The sequence below is a fragment of the Polypterus senegalus genome, chromosome 13, assembly GCF_016835505.1.
Source record: "Polypterus senegalus isolate Bchr_013 chromosome 13, ASM1683550v1, whole genome shotgun sequence".
NCBI classification, from domain to species: domain Eukaryota; kingdom Metazoa; phylum Chordata; class Cladistia; order Polypteriformes; family Polypteridae; genus Polypterus; species Polypterus senegalus.
In genome coordinates this window covers 155,570,297-155,595,717 of record NC_053166.1, presented here as the reverse complement: position 1 = coordinate 155,595,717, position 25,421 = coordinate 155,570,297, and the positions used below count along the sequence as shown (strand labels likewise).

The 25,421-nt window shown below is 46.4% G+C and overlaps 1 protein-coding gene across 3 annotated transcripts in view; it reads left to right on the top strand.

Moving 5' to 3' along the window:
- The window catches only part of LOC120542934 (otoancorin-like), a 60,384-nt gene that overhangs the window by 24,210 nt on the left and 10,753 nt on the right, over positions 1-25,421 (top strand). For all 3 annotated transcript variants that reach the window (XM_039775678.1, XM_039775679.1, XM_039775677.1), the window contains 14 exons: positions 20-143; positions 1,009-1,224; positions 1,321-1,488; positions 1,586-1,726; positions 7,236-7,291; positions 7,517-7,634; positions 8,932-9,014; positions 12,248-12,383; positions 12,552-12,742; positions 12,839-12,932; positions 13,018-13,150; positions 22,768-22,955; positions 23,069-23,224; positions 23,314-23,456. In XM_039775678.1, the coding sequence (XP_039631612.1) occupies positions 20-143; positions 1,009-1,224; positions 1,321-1,488; positions 1,586-1,726; positions 7,236-7,291; positions 7,517-7,634; positions 8,932-9,014; positions 12,248-12,383; positions 12,552-12,742; positions 12,839-12,932; positions 13,018-13,150; positions 22,768-22,955; positions 23,069-23,224; positions 23,314-23,456 (1,947 nt within the window). The remainder of the gene's footprint in view (positions 1-19; positions 144-1,008; positions 1,225-1,320; positions 1,489-1,585; positions 1,727-7,235; positions 7,292-7,516; positions 7,635-8,931; positions 9,015-12,247; positions 12,384-12,551; positions 12,743-12,838; positions 12,933-13,017; positions 13,151-22,767; positions 22,956-23,068; positions 23,225-23,313; positions 23,457-25,421) is intronic.

The following is a 25,421-nucleotide window of genomic DNA, read 5'->3' as shown; positions in this document are numbered from 1 at the left end:
TATTCCGTCTTCTTTCCAGGCTTGGACTGCTGGTATGTTTCTATGACAACGTGCAACAGCTGCGACCTGCTGATGCCCGGAACCTTCTGCATCAACTGATAAAGTGCAACCAGCTCCGAGGTAGCCAGTCAGATGTGCAGAAGGTAAGGAGGCACCCGTCTTAAGCAGATGTCTCTACTGACTACTTTTTGGCAATATTCCTATTAGAAAACAAAGGATATTCTTGCAATCCTTTTGTATCTTGCAATTTCTTATACTGTTGCTTTTTCTTCTTCTTCATCAACTTCTTCATCTTTTCCTTCATCTTCTTCATTGTCTTCTTTTTTCTTTATCTTAATTGTCTTCTTCTTTTTCTTTTTCTTCATCTTCTTTTTCTTTTTCTTCATCATCTTATTCTTCATCTTCTTCATCATCTTTTTTCTTTATCTTTTTCTTCATCATCTTTTTCTTTTTCTTCTTTTCAACAAGGAGTCCCAGAGGGCAGCCTTGTTGGGTTCCATCGGTGCTACTGTATATTTATGCTGCAAGGTTACATGATCTTTACTTTTTGGAACTTCCGTTTGACCCCGGAAGTGCTTTCAATGGACTATGCCCTGGCACTGGAAGTACTCCCGGGTCAAATATTAAAGAGGCGCTTGACCTCATCCAGGTGGGGATGAGTCGGGTGGAGGAGGACAAAACTCACCTGGGAGGAATGTAAGAATAGAAGAAGGGTTCAGAAGTATGACTGTGCATATTAAGAAGCCTCTGTAAAAGTAATTTTCATTAATAAACTTTGTATTTGCACCCAGGACTTAGGTCTGTGAAGTTGTGTCTGGTGGGATATGGGGTGCTGCAACTCCCTATTACTGGTTGCAACATCCATATCCCAGATCAAAGAGCCAATTGGCTGTTTTTACCATTTTGGAAGCCGCTAGCGCTGCAGTTACCCAGAATGCATTGTGAAGGGTCTTAATTTCACTGTAATGGCACACACTTGGCTGGACTGAGTCTTCTGTGATCCCACAGCTCAAATCCCAGCTCCTGGAGATTGTAATGAAGAACCAAACGCTGAATGAGTCGTTGGGTTCGGTGTCAGACGCTGTTGTAGGTTTGGCCCCCGGCCAGCTGGAGGCACTGTCCCCGCAGGCTGTTCAAGCGTCTATTGGGGTTCTGCAGCAGGTTTCCGGCTGGACTCGGAGTCAGATTCTCATCCTCGCTCACAAGTTCATTGGTGAGCACAAGGTGAGGGTCCTGGGAGGGGAGGAATGGTTTTCGGTTCTGTTATCTGCAAAGGGTTAGGGTGAGATGTGTGCTGATGTACTTTCCTTGTTTCTCAAGCTGCTGTCGTTCACCAACATCAGCCAGTTAGGACCCTTGATTTCGGGGATTGACGCCAATCTTTTCTACAGCATCAGTGCTGAAGATTTGGGTCGGGCCCTGGAAGGCACCCTGTCCCAGTATGCATCCGAATTGAACCCCGCACAGCAGCTGGCTGTTGTTAGTCAGGTATGCCACGACGTGGTGAATTTGTGGGTCGGGAGGCTGGGTGGGTTTCTCTGGAAGGGGTCTGAGCTGTGACTGATCTGTTGCTGTGTGTTTTCAGGTGCTCACTAGTGCAAACACAACGTCCGCCATGAGACAGATTCCTAGTGTGCTGTTCACCGAGGTCTCGCTGTCTGCCTTGCTGCAGGTACAAGATGTTGAACCATCTGCCTTGGAAGAAAAACAACTCCGACGAAGCCAGGTAACCATCCACAGCAGTGCACTGAAGGTGTTAGTGGCTGTTTGTAAGAGACCCCCACTAAGATACCATATTATCAGCCAGTTCTGGAATCTCTTGACTAGAAAGATAAGGTTAAGGACAAGGGTGCAGGATGGAGAGTCAGAGATGCCGGAGGAACAATGTGGATTCCTAATGAATAGTTGACCAGCTCTTCTCCCAGTGCAGTTTCAGGAGGGAGCGTTGGGGTCCACGATAACCCACTTTACTGCCCGTATTTATCAATTGTCGCAGAATTACTTCTAGGAGTTGCACTAAACCTCTCTGACTAGGGTAAGAATTGGTCCTACCTCAGAGCAGGACATGAGAACTGTCTATGAATAGCTTCTACACCTACTCTCAGCGAGGAGCCCGAGTTCACATTTGAGAATGAATGACGTCACCATTTTACGACATCCTGGCCCTCATGAAAGTGTTTTGTTGTTTTCTTGGCAATCATGATGACGTTTCATAGTTTGCTGATACTACCACTACGGCTTCACCACAAACATAATCATAATATTTAAAGTACTAGTGGGAGAAGAAAAAGAAGAAGGAAAATGTAATAAGGTAGGATTTTGCGTGAAGCTGCGCACGATTGTTGCCTCTTCACAACAACATCTCGTAACGAATACCGAGATGGAAAGGCCAAGGCATGCACACTGAATGACAGATAAGCCCGATATCAAGCACATGTATTCAATAAGGAATGACGTACAGACGTACTTTCAGATCAATCACCTTCCCGGCTGTTACGTCCACGGGAAACGCTTCGTAAAGTTGCCTTCCTGTGCTCTTTCTGAAGTCCTCCAGTATTTCTGATCCTTCGGTGAATTTCAACAGGTTTCACTCCCTCTGCCCAAAGAAGTCCTACTATGGCGCGCTGTTCAATCCTACAGCGGAGGGTCCATGTTTAGTTGTCCTTGGCTTCATCTACACTAATGGGAGAGTGCTGCACTGTGCATGGTCAAACTACGAATAAGCCATTGTGACTGTTGTTTTACGTCAGCTTGTATCCATTACCGCTTAATTCTCATATTCCCTTTACAAATATACGGTGCCTTCAGAAACCCTTCACTGTTACACATTTTGTTATGTTGTGGCCTTGTCCTAAAAATGATTGATTAATTTTTTCCTTCATCAACCAACCATTCAATACCCCCAGAGTGACAAAGTGAAAACAGGACTTTAAGGTTCTTTACATCTCTCTATCAAATTAAAAAAGTTTTTCGTCGTGCCTGCAATATTCAGCTTTGACCACGCCCCTCCTCACCGCTCGCCCAATCATTACTCCTACTGCGCACATCCTCTCTCCATCCCACCCTTCGACACTCTCAGTGGTAACTCGTCCTTCAACGCAATCGGTTATACTGGCGAGGCAGGAAAGCAAATTTATCTACTCAAGAACGTCGAATTTTAGATCGCGATAGAAAAGGTGCGGCAAGAGCTGATGATGAACGGCGAAGAAAGAAAATGAACAAAAACGAGCTGCATGTAATAAAAATCAAGAACAAAGAGAATCGCCCAATAAACAAAACAAAAAGAGAAAAATATCCCAAACAATATGCGAACAGAAATGCAAAAAAGCGACGTTTATAGAATGTGAGTTAGAGGATAAAGTAATTCAAAATATTGTTTTTGTTGGATTAATGTAATTTAATTGTTTTATATACTTTTTGTTTTGAAATGATTACGTTTTACTTTTTTACCTTTTTATTATGTTTTAATATTCATTGATATTTGAAATAGACAGTTGTAGTGAAATACTCAAGTAACTGATTTTCTATCTATAATAACTACGGACCAAACCGTCCTCCTCCTGCGCCCCGCATACTCTCTCATATTCTCTAACAGTGGAGTACCCCAACACCCTTCAAGCGTCTCAGCCATGAGATAGTGGGTGCCTAGTGCTCGCCTCCGGGGGTTGGCAAGCAAAGTGAGCAGGGGGTGGAGCTTATTTGTATTTATTGAAAATAAAAACCTGAAGTATCCAATTGGCACAAGTTTTTAGAGCCTTCACTCTGACCCTTGACATCTGGCTCTGGTGCATCCCATTCTATTGATCAACGTTGAGATGTGCCACCTGTGGTCAATTTAACTGACTGGACATGATAAGCTAAGGCACACGGCTCTCTATAGAAGGTCCCAAAGTTGAGCAGAAACCAAACCATGAGGTCAAAGGAATTGCCTGCAGAACTTAGAGAGAGGATGGCGTCGAAGTGCAGATCTGGGGAAGGCCACCAAAAACAAATTCTGCAGTTTTGAAGGTTCCAAGAACACAATGGCCTCCATAGCTCTGAAGTGGAATAGGTTGGGAACAATAGGCTTCAGGCTTTATAACACACTGGTGAGGCCTCATCTGGAGTCCTGTGGTCAGTTTTGGTCTCCAGGCTACAAAAAGGACATAGTAGCTCTGGATAAAGTCCAGGGAAGAGCAGATAAGCTGATTCCGGGGACTACAGGGATGAGTTATGAGGAAAGATTAAAAAAGCTGAGCCTTTACAGTTTAAGAGGAGACCTGACTGAAGTATGCAAAATTATGAAGGGGATTAGTCCAGTGGGTCAAGACGGTGACTTTAAAACGAGTACATCAAGAGCACGGGGACACAGTTGGAAACTGGTTCAGGGTAAATTTCACACAAACATTAGGAAGTTTTTCTTCACACAGAGAACCACAGACACATGGAATGAGTGACCAAGTAGTGTGGTGGACAGTTGGACTTTAGGGACCCTCAAAACTCGACTTGATGTTTTGTTTAGAAGAATTAAGCGGACAGGACTGGTGAGCTTTGTTGGGCTGAATGGCCTCCTCTTGTTCTAATGTTCTAATCACAACTCTTCTTAGAGGTGAGCAAATGTGGGAGAAGGGCCTTGGTTAAGAGAGGTGACCGAGAACCCGGTGGTCAGTCTGGCTGAACATCAGAAAACCTGTGTAGAAATGGGAGAAACTTCTAGAAGGGCAACTACCACCGCAAAACTCCAGTAATCTGAGCTTTACTTCATGTGGCACAAGGTGGAAACAAGTGAAGGGGTCTGAAGACTTTGTGAAGGCACTGTAAATTGTAAGATAATAAACTGCTCAAAAAAATTAAGGGAACACTTTGAAAAGACATCATATCTCAATGGGAAAAAATGCTGCTGGATATCTCTGCTGATATGGACTGATATGGTAATGTGTTAGGAACAAACGGATGGCACATCGTTTGATGGAAATGAAAAGTCTCAACCTACAGAGGGCTGAATTCAAAGACACCCCGAAAATCAAAATGGAAAACACGATGTGGCAGGCAGGCGAGTCCATTTGGCGAAATGTCATTGCAGCAACTCCGAATCGTAGTCAGTAGTCTGTATAAACGTGCTTGTATGCATGCCTGACAACGTTCTAATGAGACGACAGATGGTGTCCTGGGGGATCTCCTCCCAGATCTGGACCAGAGCATCACTGAGCTCCTGGATAGTCTGAGGTGCAACCTGGCGGCGTTGGATGGACTGAAACATAATGTCCCACCCAGAGGTGTTCTATTGGATTGAGGTCAGAGCATGGGGGCCAGTCAATGGTATCAATTCCTTCATTCTTCAGGAACTGCCTGAATACTCTCGCCACACGAGGCCAGGCATTGTCGTGCACCAGGAGGAACCCAGGAGCCAGTGCACCAGCATAGGCTCTGACAATGGGTCCAAGGATTTCATCTCGATGCCTAATGGCAGTCAAGGTGCCGTTGTCTAGCCCATAGAGGTCTGTGCGTCCTTCCATGGATATGCCTCCCCAGATATACCCACACTGACACCCCACCAAACTGGTCATGCTGAACGGTGTCACAGGCAGCATAACGTTCTCCACGGCTTCTCCAGACCCTTTCACGTCTGTCACATGTGCTTGGGGTGAACCTGCTCTCATCTGTGAAAAGCACAGGGTGCGCGTGGTGGACTTGCCAATTCTGGTATTCTATGGTAAATGCCAATCGAACTCCACAGTGCCCACTAGAGGACGTCGGGCCCTCAGGCCATCCTCATGATGTCTGTTTCTAATTGTTTGGTCAGAGACATTCACACCAGTGGCCTACCTGCTGGAGGTCATTTTGTAGGCTCTGCCAGTGCTCATCCTGTTCCTCCTTGCCTAGAGGAGCAGATACTGGTGGGTCCTGCTAATGGGTTAAGGACATTCTACAAGGGACCCTGTGCAGCTTTCCTAGAGTAACTGCCTGGCTCCTGGAATCTCCTCCATGCCCTTGAGACTGTGCTGGGAGACGCACAGAAAACCTTCTGGCAATGGCACATATTGATGTGCCTGCCATCCTGGAGAAGTTGGACTACCTGTGCCACCCAACTGTGTAGGGTCCAGGTATGGCCTCATGCTACCAGTAGTGACACTGAGTGTAGTAAAACACAAAACGAGTGAAAAATCCGATGAAGAGGGTCTCGCCTGTAGAGGTCTGTGCATCCCTCAATGGATATGCTTCTCTAGGCCATTATGTCTCTCAATAGATATGCTTCTCCAGACCATCACTGACCCACCACATAACTGGTCAGGCTGAACAATGTCACAAACAGCATAACATTCTCCACGGCTTCTCCAGAACCTTTCACGTCTGTCACATGTGCTCGGGGTGAACCTGCTCTCATCTGTGAAAAGCACATGGTGCCAGTGGTGGACCTGCCAATTCTGGTATTCTATGGCAAATGCCAGTTGAGCTCCACAGTGCCCACTAGAGGACATTGTTGGGCCCTCAGGCCACCCTCATGAAGTCTGTTTCTGATGGTTGGTCAGAGACATTCACAGCAGTGGCCTGCCTGCCTGCCTGCTGGAGGTCATTTTGTAGGCTCTGGAAGTGCTCATCCTGTTCCTCTGGTGGGTCCTGTTGATGGGTTTAGGACCTTCTACGAGGGGCCCTGTCCAGCTCTCCTAGAGGAACTGCACGTCTCCTGGAATCTCCTCCATGCCCTTGAGACTGTGCTGGGAGACACAGCAAACCTTCTGGCAATGCCACGTATTGATGTGCCTGCCATCCTGGAGAAGTTGGACTATCTGTGCCAGCTCTGTAGGGTCCAGGTATGGCCTCATGCCTCCAGTAGTGACACTGACCGTAGCCAAATGAAAAACGAGTGACAAAACAGATGAGGATGGAAAAATGTCAGTGGCCTCCCTCCACCTGTTAACCCATTCATTCCTGTTTTGGGGGTCGTCTCATTGTTGCCCCTCTAGTGCACCAAAGCAGCTGAAACTGATGAACAAGCCCCTCTGCTACTTCACTGACCAGATCAACAGCCCACAAGTGTCACTGACTTGATGTTATTCTCAGATTACAAAGGGGTCCTTTCATTTTTTTGAGCAGTATATTTAATGAGCAGGCCATGCACGTGAGTGTAAAGCTTACTGAACACCAAGACCGCGGTGACGTACTGGGCGTTGATTGAACTTCTCTGCTGTCCACATTGTGCTTATCACCTGTGATGAGTTGGTGGTGACTGTCCTTTGCTTCTTTCCCCTCTTTAGGCCGTCTTCCTCTACGACGCTCTCTCCAAGAGTGTCCCTCCGGTGGACCTCCTGAGGTGCGTGTGCCCCTAAATCCATGAAGTGATGAGGCCTGTTGGGACGGACGCGTTGTGAACGTTCATCTCAAGCCAGCACAGGCCCGCGTGATGTCTTGAATATAAACCACGGAGTTTTAAGAGTAGAGTCCGCTCGTACCCTTCACTAGCGGCTCCTCTCACAGCTTTACGTCGGTGACGGTGACCTCTCAAGGTTTGTGAGTTTATGCCTTCTTTGTGTCTCAGTACAGGGCAGCTGGTGAAAGGAATTTCTTGTGAGCAGATCCAGACCATGGACAGCAAAACCTTTCTGTACAACTTTTCGCTGTTCGAGAGGAACTTTCACCTCCTGTCAGCCTTTCAGGTAAAAAGAGCCGGGCAGTCAGTGGAGGGATGATGGGTGCAACCAGACAGGGGGAGTCCATGGATCTTTAAGACCAATAAAGAGATGGATGATATTTCCTGCCTTGCGCCCTGTGTTGGCTGGGATTGGCTCCAGCAGACCCCCGTGACCCTGTAGTTAGGATTTTCAGGTTGAATAATGGATGGATGGATGGATGATACTGTATGCATTTTTTTTGCCTTCATGGGGAAATATAAAACTTTACAGAATCTAAAAAAAGAACTATTTTAACAAACCACAGCCCCCCTAAACATGCGTAAGAACGTCTGGCTTGGTTATAAGAGACCTGCTGCCATTGGCACTGTGATGTCAAATATCCAGATTACAGATTTGAGAGGACAAGTGCATGTGGAGTAGGACTTGTTTTACTTGAATTCAATTTGCACACTGGTCAACTTCATTTTGTACTCGTATCAAGTGGGTCCAGCCTCATACTGATGCCCTCTCTGGGATTGGCACTGGAGTCCCACGAGGATAGGGAACCCGCTCTCTGTGATCGTGAATTGGCAACGCAAGTTAGCAAGTGGATGGAATGATGAAGAAAATGTTGTCTCATGTCTGCTTAATCCAGACCAGGGTCACATGGGGAAGCCTATAACACCTGGCAGAGGGGGCAAGGGAGGAACAAACCCTGGACAGGGTGCCAGTCTATCGCTGGGCGAACACACAGACACACCAAACACACAATTTGCTGTCGCCAGTTCACCTAACCTGCATGCCTTTGAACTGTGGGTGGACACCGGCGGGCCCAACAACACCAATTTATTGTATATATAGCCCAAAATCACACAAGGAGTGCAACAATGGGCTTTCACAGGGTCTGCTTTTGGGCACCGTCCCCCCAAGCCTTGATATCACATACTGTATAAGGATTCAGCTTTGTTCGGAGTCCAGGAGACCTCAGCCAACATGCTGCCTCCCCCCATCTTAGCCATTCCACACAGACAAGGGGAGCACAGCAAACGCCACACAGGGATGCAAACCCTGGTCTTTTTACCACTGCGCCACCATGGCTGCCCACGAAGGAAATGCAGAATAAAGTTAAAGGGTGCCGATCTGTGCTACAAACCCATCATAATGCTGGAGGAGAGGTTGGGGTTTGTGCATAGGGGGAGAGGAACCCATCCTGGACTTTAGAGGTTTGGGGTCACTAGCGGGTACTGGTTCAGGGGTTTATGAGGCTCCTGCGGTGGAATCGGGGTCATTGTCTAAGTAAATGTGGGGCTGTCCACTCTGATGCCTTCTTTTTGTGTTTCAGATGAACTGCCTGGCCTGGAAGTACTGGAGGGAGTTAAACGTGACAAACGCCTTCATCCCACCGCTCCTCCTGCCTCTCTTGCCGTAAGTCGTCTCTCCCTCATCCGGATATTCTGCTCAATTATTCTAAGGGTCACAAGTTCCCCGACTGTTTCCTTTTTTTTTTTTTCCTGGAGTCGGTTTATCTACTGGTGCCTCATCCTAGCCCAACGTCTTTCTATACGGAACTGTTAGACATGTCGAATTGAGAGCAGGGCGGCACGGTGGTAGCACTGCTGCCTCACAGTTAGGAGACCTCCTTGGATTTTGTGTCCCGGGACCCCCCTACATTAACTCTTTGACGGCTGAATATTTTTTCCAAAAAACATAGTTTCTGAAAAGCAATGCTTTCACACAGAAATCAACATAAAAACGTTTGTTGCTGCATGCTGTGGCTGCCAGTTTGCCAAGAATATGTGTCAGGCTTGCTGCCAGGCTGTCTTTGCGTGGCTGGGACAAATTCACAGTGCATTGCAATCTGGTTTCTACCTAATTGTCAGTCCTCCTGGCGAACATTGTCAGTACAACAATTAGCTGGCGACCAATCAGTTGAAGCTGGAACCTCACATTCATTTTTGATCACTTGTATCAAAATATGAGTCCAACAAGTCATAGTCCAGTTCAGGGGTAACAGGCAAGACATCGTCCGCAGAGTATTTTGCTTTTCACATTCGCTTTAATCTCTTGCCAGATATCAGTGCCATTTTTGCCATTGCGTGTGCCTTGCTACTCACGTGAGTGCAGGGAATCTCGGTCAAACCAATGAATCTAACCTTTCTTCTAGCAACGAGAGTCCAGCTAAAACATAACGGTTGGTTTTGTCACAGTTTACAGTCGATTACCATCGTCAGCTCCTCCTTTTGACAAAAGTTGACATCAGCCCGGAAAGAGTTAATTTTTGTATTTTGTCACTGTGTCTGTGTGGGTTTCCTTCCACCGTCCAAAGACATGCCAGTTGGGTGAATTGGTGATGCTGTTTAGTGTGTGTGTGTGTCTTCACCCTGCATCGGACTGGCACCACGTCCAGGGTTTGTTCCTGCCTTGCACCCCATGCTAGGTGGGACTGGCTTCAGACCCCCCGATGTCACCCTGGTCTGGATTAAGCAGGTTAGACCTATTGAGAACATACTGACTTTTTTATTCTTGGCCTGGTTTGGGGGTCTGTCTGTAACTAACAAAAGTAAACATAGGTTGGAGGTCTGCTCTCTGTGGACAATCACATCTAGGGCTTCATCCAGCCATTATCCAACCCACTATAACCTAACTACAGGGTCACGGGGGGTCTGCTGGAGCCAATCCCAGCCAATACAGGAAACAAACCCCGGGCAGGGCGCCAGCCCACCACAGGGCGTGCACACACACATACGCCAAGCGCACAGTAGGGTTAATTAGATTCGCCAATGCACCTAACCTGCATGTCTTTGGACTGTGGGAGGAAACCGGAGCGCCCGAAGGAAAGCCACGCAGACACGGGGAGAACATGCAAACTCCACGCAGGGGGGAACCCGAGTACAGAAGTACAGAACTGCGAGGCAGCAACGCTACCCACTGCGCCACCGTGCTGCCCTATAGGGCTTCAAGAATTGTAAAAACAAAAGAGCAACGAGAAAAGCAGATAAGATTTGAAAGGACGGGCCACACTGATTGAATGGTTGTTTCCAGATTTGACCTTCTTTGTGTGGCGATACTTACTCCCAAAATTTAAAACAAACAGAAGCAGAAATTGTTTTATACCGACTGTAATAAAACGTTTGAATCGGCCAAATTCAGTCTTGTTGAAATAAGGAACTATTCTAGAATTCTTTTTTTATGTCGTAGAAAGACACAACACAAGTCAAAAGGAGTAGCGGATCCACCTGTCCGAATATTGTAAAGCGAAAAACCGAGTAGTCTCTTAGGACTGAGACGTGTACCATGTACTGCATATTAACTGAATTTATAGCGGGACGGCAAGAAGGGCGTGTTTGCAGGACAGGAAGTGGAGTGAGGTCATCCCTTGAGAGAAGTGAGGTCAGGATAAGAGCCGGAAGTGACCTTCAGAGGGTCTGTGGGAAGAGAAGAAGAGGCATTAGAACCCACCGCCTACCCTCGATCCGACTTGCAAATGCCCCAGTTTGAACCCTCTAACTGCCTCCCAAGCGCACGTGTGTGATAATGTATATAAATACATCTTCAGTTTTTGATTTTATTTATATACTAGCTGTCCCCCGTGGCTCTGCCCGTGTATTAGTGAAACAGGACAGTGAGGAGGGCCCCAACCTGCTCTCCATTCCTGACGTCACGCTTTCCCTTCCCCTCGGCCCGCAGCATCTGCCTCGGATTAGCGTTCGCTAGCTAAGCGGAGGTAAGGTACACGCTGAGGTTGGCGAGTGAATGAGGAGGTCTCCGTCCCTCAGCACACTACGTGTCTCTCGGATTCGCACAAATCAATCAGTACCACAAGTGAACTATGATGCATAATGCAATGAGAGAAGTCGCAAAATCAACCGGAATGTTCAAGCAAATTCTCAAAAAAAAACCCAATCTAAATCCGTGAAGTACTTCTCTCGTTCTCGTTCGCAGAGGTAAGGAGTGCCCCCCGAGGCTGGCGCGTGAGTGAGGAGGGCCCTGCCCCACTCCCCTCAGCCTGCTGTGTGTCTCTCGGATTTGAACAAATCAGGATGGCCCGGGTGCGTGTGTGTGGTTTAACTGGGGAAGAGATGGCAGCAGGGTGCACTATGGGAAGAAGGCAAGCCGGCAGAGGCAGAGTGACGCTCTGGACAGTGTTCTGCTGGGAAACCTTTGGGTTCCTGGCATTCATGTGGATGCTACTAGGACACAGATGATTATTGCTGACCACATACGCCCCTTTATTCGCTGATGACCGTGGCCTCTTCCAGCAGGATAAGGCGCCCTGCCACACAAGAGAGAGAGTTCAGGAACACGGCAAAACGTTCGAGGCGTTGGCCTCCAGATTCCCCATCTGTGGGATGTACAGTACAGAAAAGACAAGTCTGATCCATGGAGGCCCCACCTCACAACCTACAGGACTTGAAGGATCTGCTGCTATTGGCTTGGAGCATAGATAACACAGGACACCTCCAGAGGTCTTGTGGAGTCCATGCCTCGAGCTGTGTTGGTGGCACGAGGGGTACCTCCACCATATTAAGCAGGTGCTTTTAATGTTGGGGCTGACCCGGGTGTGTATTGTTGCTGACTGGATCAAAGCAAATGTCCACATGCGGACAATGATGGTAAACTAAATGAAACTAAAATGATTGTTTTCCGGAATTTTTCAGCACCGAGTATGTAGACAATGTGCCCACGTCACTGTGCCAGTCTTTCTTGGTCAGCCTGGGCCGGACAGACCTGGACCTCATTATCATCCAGGAGGCGAAGCGAGAAGCTGTGGTCAAGAAAGTTCTGCAGTGTCTCGTAAGTGACAAAGGGGAAATGCTATTTGAGGACAAGTCATAATCCATGCCATGGCTGGTATTATTTAGAGTGTTGGGACATTCGGAGGACATCTGCTGCCGGGAGGGTCTTATTCAGGCCAGAGCCATTGGCCACCTGCTTCCCCTTTCCTCACTCTCTCTTTTGCAGAACGGCCGGATCCAAGACGAGTATGACGTGGACGCACTTGGTCGCCTCCTTTGCTCGCTGCCACCATCTACACTGCGCCGAGGCATTTCTCAGCAGGCCGTGCCCGCCGCCCTTGCCCAGCTCAAGACTTGCTGCTGTCTCAGTCCGGAACAGAAAGCTGCTGTGAAAAGCATTCTGGAGGAGCTCCACGGGTGAGTCGGCCACATCTGGCCACAGCCACTCTGCTGCCTCTTTCTCAATGGTGCCCACCATGCCAATTCATGTGCTTGTGTTGGTTCCCCTGATAGGAGCCCCTCAGGTTGGACTGCAGAACTCATTCCAGACCTCGGTCCACTCATCACCATCCTGCACAAGGATGAGCTGATTGCCATAGCGAGCAAGGTGGAGACCCAGAACTGCATCACCTCAAGGTGGGTGGGGCCGTCACCAGGGGAGCCCACCTCTCATTGCTGCCTTTTCCTCGTAGTTCCCTGATGACATCCTGCCGCTGGCCCTTAAACTGTCTAGTGGCTCCGTGCCTGAGGAGTTCCTGTCTGCTCTCTTTGAAGTTGTGAGAGGCTCCAGTGTGCCAGACGTGACAGCGCCCGAGGAAAAGACAGGTTAGTGTGTCATGGCTGTCGGGTCAGAACTTGTCATCAACAAGGGAACTCTTGTATGCCATCCTCCTCTCTGAGCATGCTCAAAGGGACACAAAAGCGACCCACCATACAGCGCCTTCAGAAAGTCGTCAGGTCCCTTCATTTTTTTCACGTTCCATTATGCTGCGGCCTTGTGCTAAAATCCTTTTAATTAATTCCCAAACAATACTCACTACCCTAACATGAAAAAGCGAACATTTTCGGAAATGTGTTAAAGATAAAACACTGAAATATCCCGTTGACATGTGCAAAGTACTCAGACCCTTCGGTTTGGCTCAAGTGCTTCTCATTCTGTTGCTCATCACTGAGATGTTTCTGAAGCCACGGTGTCATCCATACGCCATGACAAGTATGAGGACTGCATTATTTTGTGCTATGCGTTCATATTGGATCCTCTGTGGCATTGCTAATGTGTGTAGTGTGCCATCTAATGGAATGTAAAAACACTGCATTTTATCGGTACACTCAGAAAAGGCATTCCAACAGATGGTGCAATGCAGATGGTAACACTGCTGCAGCGATTACTGGACAATATAATCTGCCCATTGTGACCAGTAAGGGGCGTTGTGGCAATCTAAACCTCAAACACCACCACACAAACACAAGTCCCGGGTCTAAATATATTTATTTATATTTTCTAATAGTGACTCAGGCTCCGCTGTGAGTGGCAGCCTTTCCAGCAGCTCCGTGTACGACTTTATCTTTCTACCTTTTTCTCTATTTCACTGATCACTCCTATCACTTTCTTTTATGTGGACTCGTTTCCTGGACACTTTTTACTACTTGGACATTTTTTTCAATTGTGAATTTCCCCTTAGGATTAATAAAGTATCTATCTATCTATCTATCTATCTATCTATCTATCTATCTATCTATCTATCTATCTATCTATCTATCTATCATATAGTGCCTATCTATCTATCTATCTATCTATCTATCTATCTATCTATCTATCTATCTAAATAAGTAATTTATTAACAAGAATACCTTAACAAGGCTTTTTCCAACACACACAACACATTTTTGTTTTTCTCCTTCCTCTCGTCCACACCTCCAGGCGAGCTTTGTCCTCCTTCCACCCGACTCAGACTCGTCTTTTATCTAAAACACAGGAGTGCTTCTGGGGCTAGGATGTGGATGTGTGTAATGCCGAAGTCCTAAAAATCAAGGAGAACAGCTCCTAGTAGCATCCCCCGGCAGCACCCAGGGACCCCTAACAGGGCTGCTCTACGGCACTACAACTGCCAGCATGCCCTGCGGGTGGCCACTAGTGTACCTGACTCCAGGGATGCTGCCACCTAGCAGTTTGGGGAAGCATGTAACTTGGAAAATTCAGCTCCCCCTGTCCTACCTTCAGGTTGGCCTCCAGGATGAGTAATATTCCTATGTCTAATTCTGCCAGGACACCAGTGTACCTGCTCTTCAGATGGCATCCTATGACCAGATCCTTTCACAGGCAGGGAACCGCCTGACACTTTTCGTGCCTATTTGTCACCTGGGCCTCCTGGCTTGGCACAGGAAGGGAGTCCATTCTGGCAAGGATGCCATCCATTACACCATATTTGTTAATACTCCATCCAAAAACTAATCATGTGTTTTATACCACTTTGTTTGTTTGTTTGTTTTGCTTTCTTTATGGCACAGTGGTACCACTGATGCCTTGAATTAAGGAGACCAGGCTTTGCATCCTTTACATGTCTTCCCCATGTTCTCCTCCGGGTTTCTCCGTCTTCCTCTCACAGTCAAAGATATGGAGGTTAGGTGGATTGACACTTCTTGCTGGTGTCCTGTCCAGGGTCTGTTCCTGCCTTGCACCCTATACGTGTTGGGATAGGCAAAGAGCCTGTTAAGAACTAAGCAGTTTAGAAAATGACTGAAATGTTCTCATTCAATGGGAGCCCACAGAGCCCAGTCCTGAAGAATTACTACAAACACCAACATTATTAAAACATCCATGAAAAGCTATTCTGATTGCATAATCCACATGCCAGTTATCCAATCCTATGTTTACAAAGTCCAATATCATTAAAATTTTGTGAAATACTTTTGTAAAATCAGAGTAGTGCACAAATGTGAAACATGTTTGAGTGAATTTGAGGTGTTGAACTGAAGACAAGGAGCTTGACCAACGAAGGAGGGGATGGCACATCTTCAGTTCATGAAGCTCAATCCCATCTGTGCGCACTTTGCTTTCTTTCTCTTAAAATTTACTCACTCTTTATACTAGGGGTGCTGCACCGTGTTTGTGTTAGTGGGAAGTCAAGCAAAATGACAACATTTATTTCTATAGCACATTTTCATACAAACAGTAGCTCAAAGTGCTTTACATAATAAAGAATAGAAAAATAAAAGACACAATAAGAAAACAAAATAAATCAACATTAATTAACATCGAATAAGAGTAAGGTTCAATGGCCAGGGGGGACAGAAAAACAAAAACTCCAGACGGCTGGAGAAAAAATAAAATCTGTAGGGATTCCAGACCATGAGACCACCCAGTCCCCTCTGGGCATTCTACCTAACATAAATGAAACAGTCCTCTTTGGATTTAGGGTTCTCACGGAAGGGTTCGATGATGATGGTCACGTAGACTTCTGCCTTTTAATCCATCCATCATTGTTGGAGCATCATGAAGCTTTGAGTAGGTGGAGGTGGCGCAGGCAGAAAAAGAAACAGAAAAGAGAGTAGGGGTCAGTACGGATTTTAGAGCCACCATGAATAGTTATTATGAGGAAATTGAACATATAGAGTATCAGGATTAAGTTAAAGTGAAGTTCTGAGAAGGCCATGTTACAGTAATGTGTTTTCAGCCGTGTTTTAAACTGCTCCACCGTATCAGCCTGGCGAATTCCTATTGGCAGGCTATTCCAGATTTTAGGTGCATAACAGCAGAAGGCCGCCTGAATCACCACTTCTTTTAAGTTTTGTTCTTGGAATTCTAAGGAGACACTCATTTGAGGATCTGAGGTTACGATTTGAAATATAAGGTGTCAGACATTCTGATATATACGATGGGGCGAGATTATTTAAGGCTTTATAAACCATAAGCAGAATTTTAAAGTCAATCCTGAATGACACAGGTAACCAGTGTAGTGACATTAAAACTGGAGAAATGTGTTCGGATTTTCTTTTCCTAGTTAGGATTCTAGCAGCTCCATTCTGCACTCGTTGCAAACGATTTATATCTTTCTTGGGTAGTCCTGAGAGGAGTGCGTTACAGTAATCTAGACGACTGAAAACAAACGCGTGAACTCATTTCTCAGCATCTTTCAGTGATATAAGAGGTTTAACTTTACTTATGTTTCTTAAGTGAAAAAATGCTGTCCTAATGATTTGATTAATATGCGATTTAAAATTCAGATTACAGTCAACAGTTACCCCTAAGCTTTTTACCTCCATCTTGACTTTTAATCCTAATGTATCCAGTTTATTTCTAATAGCCTCATTGTATCCATTATTGCTAATCACTAAGATTTCAGTTTTCTCTTTATTTAACTTGAGAAAGTTACTTTTCATCCATTCTGAGATACAAGTCAGACATTCTGTTAGTGAATCAATAGAATCAGGGTCATCAGGTGTTATTGATAAGTACAGCTGTGTGTCATCAGCATAGCTGTGGTAGCTCACGTTGTGCCCTGAGATAATCTGACCTAACGGAAGCATGTAGATTGAGAAGAGCAGCGGACCCCGGATAGAGCCTTGTGGAACACCATATCGGATATCATAAAATGACACCTTTTATTGGCGAACTTAAAAGATTACAATATGCAGGCTTTCAAGGCAACACAGGCCCTTTCTCCAGGCGAGATGTAATACAGAGACTGGAGTCCCCTGTGAATATATAGACACTAGGACAGATAACAACATTGGAAAACCTTTAAGATAAGACATCATGATGCCTTTCGGGATAAGATTTTCCTTTTTGCATTTTGTTAAGAAGAAGATGTCGCTGTCCATGTGTGCCAGTTTCTTCCACCGGGTCTTCAATTCCATGTAGTAGCGGTACATTTCAGTGTCTTGTATGTCTGTAGTACTAGGGTGGTGTGCCGTGTTAGCCATTATGGATGTAGTGGGTGGTCAAACAAAATGACCCCTTTTGTTGGCTAACTAAAAAGATTACAATATGCAAGCTTTCGAGGCAACTCAGGCCCCTTCTCCAGGCGAGATGTAATACAGAGACTGGTGTTCCCTGGGTGTATATAGACACTAGGACCAAGGCCTGGTCAGGTCAGGTCAGGCTGGGGAGCATGCACTAGTACAGAGTGTTGCCACACCCATCGCACAAGTTAAGTTAGGATACTGACTGGCAACACCCCAGGCAAAAACCCTAACCATCTAGAAATGACCCTCTATCTGCTGTAGCCCTTGGCCTGGTCCGGCTGCTTGGGTCATCAACAATGAGGATCCTACCAGCTGGATCACCCTTAGTGAATTTTGCCACATGACCATAGTGCCATAACTGAGACTCCCTCACAATGCAAGGTGATGTGCCTCATTCGGGACTCCATGAGCAACACAAAGCCAAACCAATGGTACCCAAGGATTCTACAGTGAGACCCAGGAGTCCAGTCTTCGTCTGAGGTCCTAACCCTAACCCTAACCCTAACCATATAGCAAGACAGGAAGCACCAGGACTCTAAAGACTTGGACCTTCGTCCTTTTGCTGAGATATCAGGAGCGCCACACACCCCTTTCCAGTGACCTCATGACCCCTCATGCTATCCCAATCTGTCTACTGACTTCATAGGAAGAGTCACCAGAGCCACATGAATGTCACTGCTGAGGTAAGTAAACCTCTCGATGAGGTCGACACTCTCTCCGCAGACAGACACACTGCTGATGGCCATGCCCAAGAGGTCATTAAAGGTCTGGCTCTTGGTTTTTATCAGGACACTCGCAAGCCCAGACCCTCAGACTCCTTGCTCAGTCTCTCGAGTGCCCTAATCAAAGCCTCCATTGACTCCTAGCATCATTAGCAAAGTCAAGATCAGTGAATCTCTCTTCACCAACAGGTGCTCCACAGCCAAGGAATGGCTGAAAAGAAAGACATGGAAGGGTCTGGAATGGTCAAGTCAAAGTCTGGTTATGAGATACTGTGGTGGGAATTAGAAACGGGATGTGGATGCGAGACCCCCCTCAGACATCACACAGCTGAACGACATCTGCATGAAGGAGGAGGAGTGCGAAGAACTTCTTCCCAGTCGATGTCAGAGATAGCTAGATAGTATGTTGACCTGAGGGGGCAATGCCAGCTTTGAGAAACCAAGAGGCGGTGGGGGGAGGTTATTTTTTCAACAGATGGAAATAGCATATCTGTTCGTTTTTGGGCGAGTAAATGATTGCAAAGTCAAATTTCTATGCGTTGTATTAATTATATCACCTCCCACCCCTAAATGAAGATCAAAGCTTGATATGTCCTCCCCATCTAGTGTGGCCTACTTACTCTTTCACTTGGCTGTGTGTGCCCCTTGCTGCTCTTGTAATGCCTGAGCTCTCTTGGCCCACCATAGATGACTAAGCCTTGCCCTGGCAGCCTCGCCCCTCGATGCACTGGTGGTGACGATCCCCTCCGTGTGAAGTGTAGACTTGCTCTTTGGCCACTGAGCTCTGCCGCCTTCTCCCTGAAAGGTCCCTTTGTTCAGCTTCTCGCTTCAGCAAGCAGGTTTTAAGATCCGCAGCGGCGATAGTGGCGATCGCTTTTCTCGAAAAGGTTACCCACTTACGCTGAGACACAGGGTGGTTCTCGAATGTTCACCCAGCAGGAGCGCGCCCCCGACTGGCATATGCCACTTCTTTAATGGGAGCCTCCCCAGGAAGACGGGGCGATTCCGACGTTATATCTTATATCAGATATGTGGCTGTGGGGGTGCAGGCAAATACAAGGTGCGTCATACTGTGTGTTATTCACTGGAGCTCGAAACCCGACACCTCATGTGCCGTCTGAATGGGTCAAGGTGGGCTGCTTACCACCTCAAGAACAAAGAGGAGCAAACCAGCAGGACCACATTCTGAATGAGCACCCTGGTGTAAAGGAAGATTTTGTATCAAATGAAGCGATTTCCAACTTCTCATCTGTCCATTAATCATTTACAAATATTGGGATCCATTTCCCAGAAAAGAAACGAATACAGTTGGCGAAAGACGAGCAAAATATACAAACGTTATGGTTTTACGCAGACACAACAGTCTAGAGCAGGGGGGACTCGATTACGGTCCGGGGGTCTGCAGTGGCTGCCAGTTTCTTAATTAGAACCCGCTTATTTACTAATAATATGTTCAGGGGGGGCTTCATTTTAGTTAATTTCCTTTTTATAATCCGGAACCCTTAATTGCCTATTTTATTATTATTTTTTATTATTATTATTATTATTATTATTACCGCAGGCGGCATGGTGGCAAGGTGAGCAGCGCTGCTGCCTCGCAGTTAGGGACCCGGGTTTGCTTCTCATGTCCTCCCTGCGTGGAGGTTGCATGTTCTCCCCGTGTCTGCGTGGGTTTCCGCCGGGTGCTCCGGTTTCCTCCCACAGTATAAAGACGTGCAGGTGAGGTGCATTGGCGATCCGAAATCGTCCCTATTGTGTGCTTGGTGTGTTAGTGTATGTCTGTGTGTGCGCGCCGTGCGGTGGGCTGGCACCTGCCCGGGGTTTGTTTCCTGCCCTGCGCCCTGTGTTGGCTGGGATTGGCTCCAGCAGACCCCTGTGACCCTGTAGTTAGGATAAAGCAGGTTGGATAATGGATGGATGGATTATTACCACGTTTATTTAAACTTCACCTGTTTGTTGTCTGGTACAAATTTTGTAATCAATATTTAACCCACTTCCTATTGTCCAAATGACTTGAAATTGTGCACATTTACTCACTTCTGATGACAATATATGAATCAATAATTAAAGGAACACTTTGAAAACACATCAGATCTCAACGGGAAAAAGAAATCCTCCTGGATATCTATACTGATATAGACTGGGTAATGTGTTAGGAACGAAAGGATGCCACATCGTTTGATGGAAATGAAAATGATCAACCTACAGAGCCCTGAATTCAAAGACGCCCCAAAAATCAGAGTGAAAAAATGATGTGGCAGGCTAGTCCATTTTGCCAAAATTTAATTGCAGCAACTCCAAATTGTACGCAGCACTTTGTATGGCCCCTGTGTTCTTGTATACATGCCTGACAACATCGGTGCATGCTTCTAATGAGATGACAGATGGTGTTGTGGGGGATCTCCTCCCAGATCTGGACCAGGGCATCACTGAGCTCCTGGACAGTCTGAGGTGAATGATGTTACAGGCAGCATAATGTTCTCCATGGCTTCTCCAGACCCTTTCACTTCTGTCACGTGCTCAAGGTGAACCTGCTCTCATCTGTAATAAACACAGGGCACCAGTGGTGCATCTGCCAATTCTGGTATTCTATGGCGAATGCCAATCGAGCTGCATGCTGCTGGGCAGTGAGCTCAGGGCCCATTAGAGGACATGGGGCCCTTGGGTCACCCTCATGAAGTCTTTCTGGTTGTTTGGTCAGAGACATTCACACCAGTGGCCTGCTGGAGGTCATTTTGTAGGGCTCTGTCAGTGCTCATCCTGTTCCTCCTTGCCCAAAGGAGCAGATACTGGTCCTGCTGATGGGTTATGGACCTTCTATGGCCCTCTCCAGCTCTCCTAGAGTAACTGCTTGTCTCCTAGAATCTCCTCCATGCCTTGAGACTGTGCAGGGAGACACAGCAAACCTTCTGGCAATGACACGTATTGATGTGCCATCCTGGAGAAGTTGGACTACCTGTGCAACCTCTGTAGGGTCCAGGTATCGCCTCATGCTACCAGTAGTGACACTGACTGTAGCCAAATGCAAAACTAGTGAAGAAACAGTCAGAAAAGATGAGGAGAGAAAAATGTCAGTGGCCTCCACCTGTTAAACCATTCCTGTTTTGGGGGTCATCTCATTGTTGCCCCTCTAGTGCATCTGTTGTTAATTTCATTAACACCACAGCAGCTGAAACTGATTAACAACCCCCTCTGCTACTTAACTGACCAGATAAGTTTCATTGACTTTATGCTATACTCTGATTAAAAAGTGTTCCTTTAATTCTTTTCAGCAGTATATATATATATATATATATATATATATATATACGGTATATACTGTATTATTAGTTTTAAACTGCTGCATTTTGTTGTTAATTGTTGCCTGTTTTCTTAGTTACTTAAGAATGAGGTGCAAATGACAAAGGAGCCACCAGCTCTCCAGAATATGTGCTTCCATTTAAACCCGTGTACATGCATTGTGAAGCATTTGTGTTAATTAAACGTTTTAAAATAAATGAACGAGAAGGGAAGGATGTCCACAGACTTCGCAGGATCCCCACAAAGTTGTTGGATGTCATGGCTGGCCTGTACACTGGTACTGTGAGTGTTGTGCAGATTGGGGGCAGAACCTCTGCGCTTTTCCCAATTGATTCTGGGGGTCCGACAGCAGTGTGTGTTCGGCTCATACTCTGTTCAGTGCTTGCATGAACTGGGTGTTGTGCAGGTTGTGGGGTCCAGCGGCCTTGGGACGAAGAAAGATTCACTGATTTTGACTTTGCTGACGATGCTGTCATCTTTAGAGTCAATGGAAGTTCTGACTGGGCAAGACGTCTGAGTGTCTGGGCTTGCGAGGGTCCTGATTAACACCAACATCCAGGCCTTGAAAGTGTGTCTGTCTGTGGAGAGAGTGTCGACCCCATCGACAGGTTTACTTACTTTGGCAATGCCATTCATGTCTCTGGTGACTCTTCCTATGAAGTCAGTAGATGGATTGGGAGAGCATGAGGGGTCATAAGGTCACTTTGAAGGGGTGTGTGGCGCTCCCGATATCTCAGCAAAAGGACGAAGGTCCAAGTCTTTAGAGTCCTGGTGCTTCCTGTCTTGCTATATGGTTATGAGACATGGATGCTATCCAGTGACCTGAGATGAAGACTGGACTCCTTTGCTCTCTCTCCAGAAAATCCTTGGGTACCATTGGTTTGACTTTGTGTTGCTCATGGAGTCCTAAATGAGGCATTGATTTGGAAGAAGATGATCCGCTGTGGTGACCCCTAACATGAGCAGTCGAAAGAAGAAGATGAATGAGAACTGATTGAGGCTGACACAATATGGCGCATTCACAGTGGCTTATGGGTAGTTCAGATGTTCCACACAAGCCATCATTTTCCCCTCACTTGTGAACAAGACCCTAAGGTGCTTAATCTCCTCCACTTGAGGCAGTAACTCACCTCCAACTTGGAAAGGAGGGTCCATCTTTTCCCTAATCTGGCTTCAGATATGGAGGTGCTGATCCTCATCCCTGTCGCTTCCCGCTCAGTCGCAAAACGCCCCAATATGTGCTGCAGTTCACAGTCTGATGAAGCTCACAGTTTTGAGGCCCCCAAACTGAACATTTTCCCCTCCCCTCCCAGGTAATAAAATATAACTTTGAAAATTGAATTCAAAACACAGAAACAGATTAGCACATAAAAATCCATAAATCCTAATCCTAAAAGTCTGCACCCTTCGCTAGGTGCTCCTGCCTTTCTATTAACCCTGTGGTTCTCCCTGCAGGGTGCCATGCTGTAACAGCGCCCTCTGTTGATGACATCCGGAAGCTCTCAGATGCAAACCTTTACTGGTCCGAGGCAGAACTGGGCTGCATTTCCAGCGACACTTTTAGTCGAACAGTGGAGGTGCTGGGGTCTGTCAGGAGGTACAATAAGTCGCAGCTGTACAGTCTAAAGGAGAAGGCCAAGCAGGTAACAATTCAGCTCTCTAGACCCCCAGCCAGACTGGCATGACAGGCAGATTGAAGGGCAGTCATGGAGTTAAATGTAATCAGCTCGTTGGTCTTCTGATCTCACCACTACAGGCTTGGGGTCCAGTGTCCGAGTGGAGGAATTATCATGTCCTCTCGCTTGGAGCCATCGCCTTAGCACTGACCGAGAGTGAAATAAAGTCCCTGAACCTGAGCTCCATTGACAGCATGACAGTTCTGAGCCAGCAGGAGGGGTGGACACAGAATCAGGTGAGAGGACTCGGCTTTTTAAGAGGTTAAGCTTGCTGCCAGTTTCTTCCTGCCTTGATCACCTCTCTTTTCTCCCTCTCTCTTGGCAGATGGCTGTCCTGCTACATGAGTTCCTGCATGACTCTGGACTTTCGTTCAGCTCTCTCAAGGGGTCGGACTTAGCAGGACTTGGAGTCATCCTTTGTGGAGTAGACCCCAAGCAAGTGCATTTCATAAACCCAGCTGCATACAGGTATGTGTTGAAGCAGGCTGACACGGGCACCCTCAGCCCCAATGAAAGCATTTGGAAACTCGGGACAGGCAGCAGAATCAGGCTTTATTGTAGGGCGCGCATACTGACTCAACTCAGATGGAACAGCGAGCCCCCAGCGATGAGCGCCTTTTACTTTTATTACAACTAGGGGGCTTCGCCCCCTGCTCGCTTCACTTGATCAACCCGCCAGCACTATGCACCAACCACTTTGCATCTCTGCCTTTCGCGTTGTGAAGAGGTGGGCTGAACGCACCCCAAGGAGATGCGGTTGCTCCTCCCAAACCCCCTCTTAAATGGTGATACAATGGGAAACACACATACTTTTTTACCTCCTCTTTGCTCAATCAGCTGCTGGATTGCTGCTGCTGCATTGCTGCGTGATCTGCATCTCGTGTGGCGTACTTCTGTCATATCACCTTTGTCCATTTATTCGATCTCTTGTTGCATTTACCTTTTCGTCAATATCGCATTGAATTTTGATTCCGTTTAGAATTACATCATGACAACGCAATGTATAACTACCCGTGAGTGAATATCGTTTCTTTCTCTCTACAAGAAATGTGCCTGACATAACCAAGCAGGACTTTTGCATAAGCTCTTGTCTCGCGGGGCTTCCAGAGCCCGGGCTTGGTTACATCACTTGGCACAAAGATTCGTCTCACAGGAAGTGAAAATGTCTCTCTGAGACAATCACGTCTCGTCTCCTTCCAAGATTTTTTTATTCTTATCATTGCAGCCATTATCCTTCCTCCCAGTCTTGGCGAAAGGTTTTGGGAATGAGACAAATATTCTTTTTCTGTAATCTTGCGTGAAATACACAATGAATACATTGTGTTTTGAATACACAATGGGTGGTCGGAAAATTGAGAGTCCACCTTATGAGAAGAATTTAGGAGTCGTAGTGCACTCTACGATATCGACTTCCAGACAGTGTTCAGAAGCCATTAAGAAGGCTAACAGAATGTCAGGTTATATAGCGCCTTGACGAGTGGAGTACAAGTCAAAGGAGGTTCTGCTCAAACATTATAACACACTGGTGAGGCCTCATCTGGAGTGCTGTGTGCAGTTTTGGTCTCCAGGCTACAAAAAGGACATAGCAGCACAAGAGAAGGTCCAGAGAAGAGCGACTGGGCTGATTCAGGGCTACAGGGGATGAGTTAGGAGGAAGGATTAAAAGAGCTGAGCTGTAAGGAGATTAAAAGGAGACCTGACTGAAGTGTTTAAAACTATGAAGAGAATTAGTCCAGTGGATCAAGACGGTGACTTTAAAATCAGTTCATCAAGAACACGGGGACACAGTTGGAAACTTGTGAAGGGGAAATTTTGCACAAACATTAGGAAGTTTTTCATTACACAAAGAACGATAGACACTTGGAATAAAAGACTAAGTAGTGTGGTGGACAGTAAGACTTTAGGGATTTTCAAAACTCAACTTGATGTTTTTTTGGAAGTAATAAGTCAACAGGACTGGCGAGCTTTGTTGGGCTGAATGGCCTCCTCTCGTCTAGAGTGTTCTAATGTTCTAAAATGACCAGACTCGAGAAACACTCAAAAAGTTTTGGGGCAGCCACCCGTGTATTGTCCTTGGCTGTAATGGGTTTTGAAAAAGTAGACAGAAGTGTCTTTGATGGAGTCCAAAAGTGAACTGAGTTGAGGTTGTAAAGATAGCGGCTTTATATGAATCAGAATCAGAATATCTTTATTGTCATTGTAACAAAAGCAACGAAATTAGGTGCAGTCCCTGCGGTGTCAAAATATAACAGCAACAACAACATTTATTTTTATAGTACATTTTCATACAAACAATGTAGCTCAAAGTGCTTTACATGGACAAAATAAATAATTAAAATTAGGGAACACTAATTAACATAGAATAAAAGGAAGGTCCAATGGCCAGGGAGGACAGAAAAAATAAAAAACTCCAGACGGCTGGAGAAAAAAAAA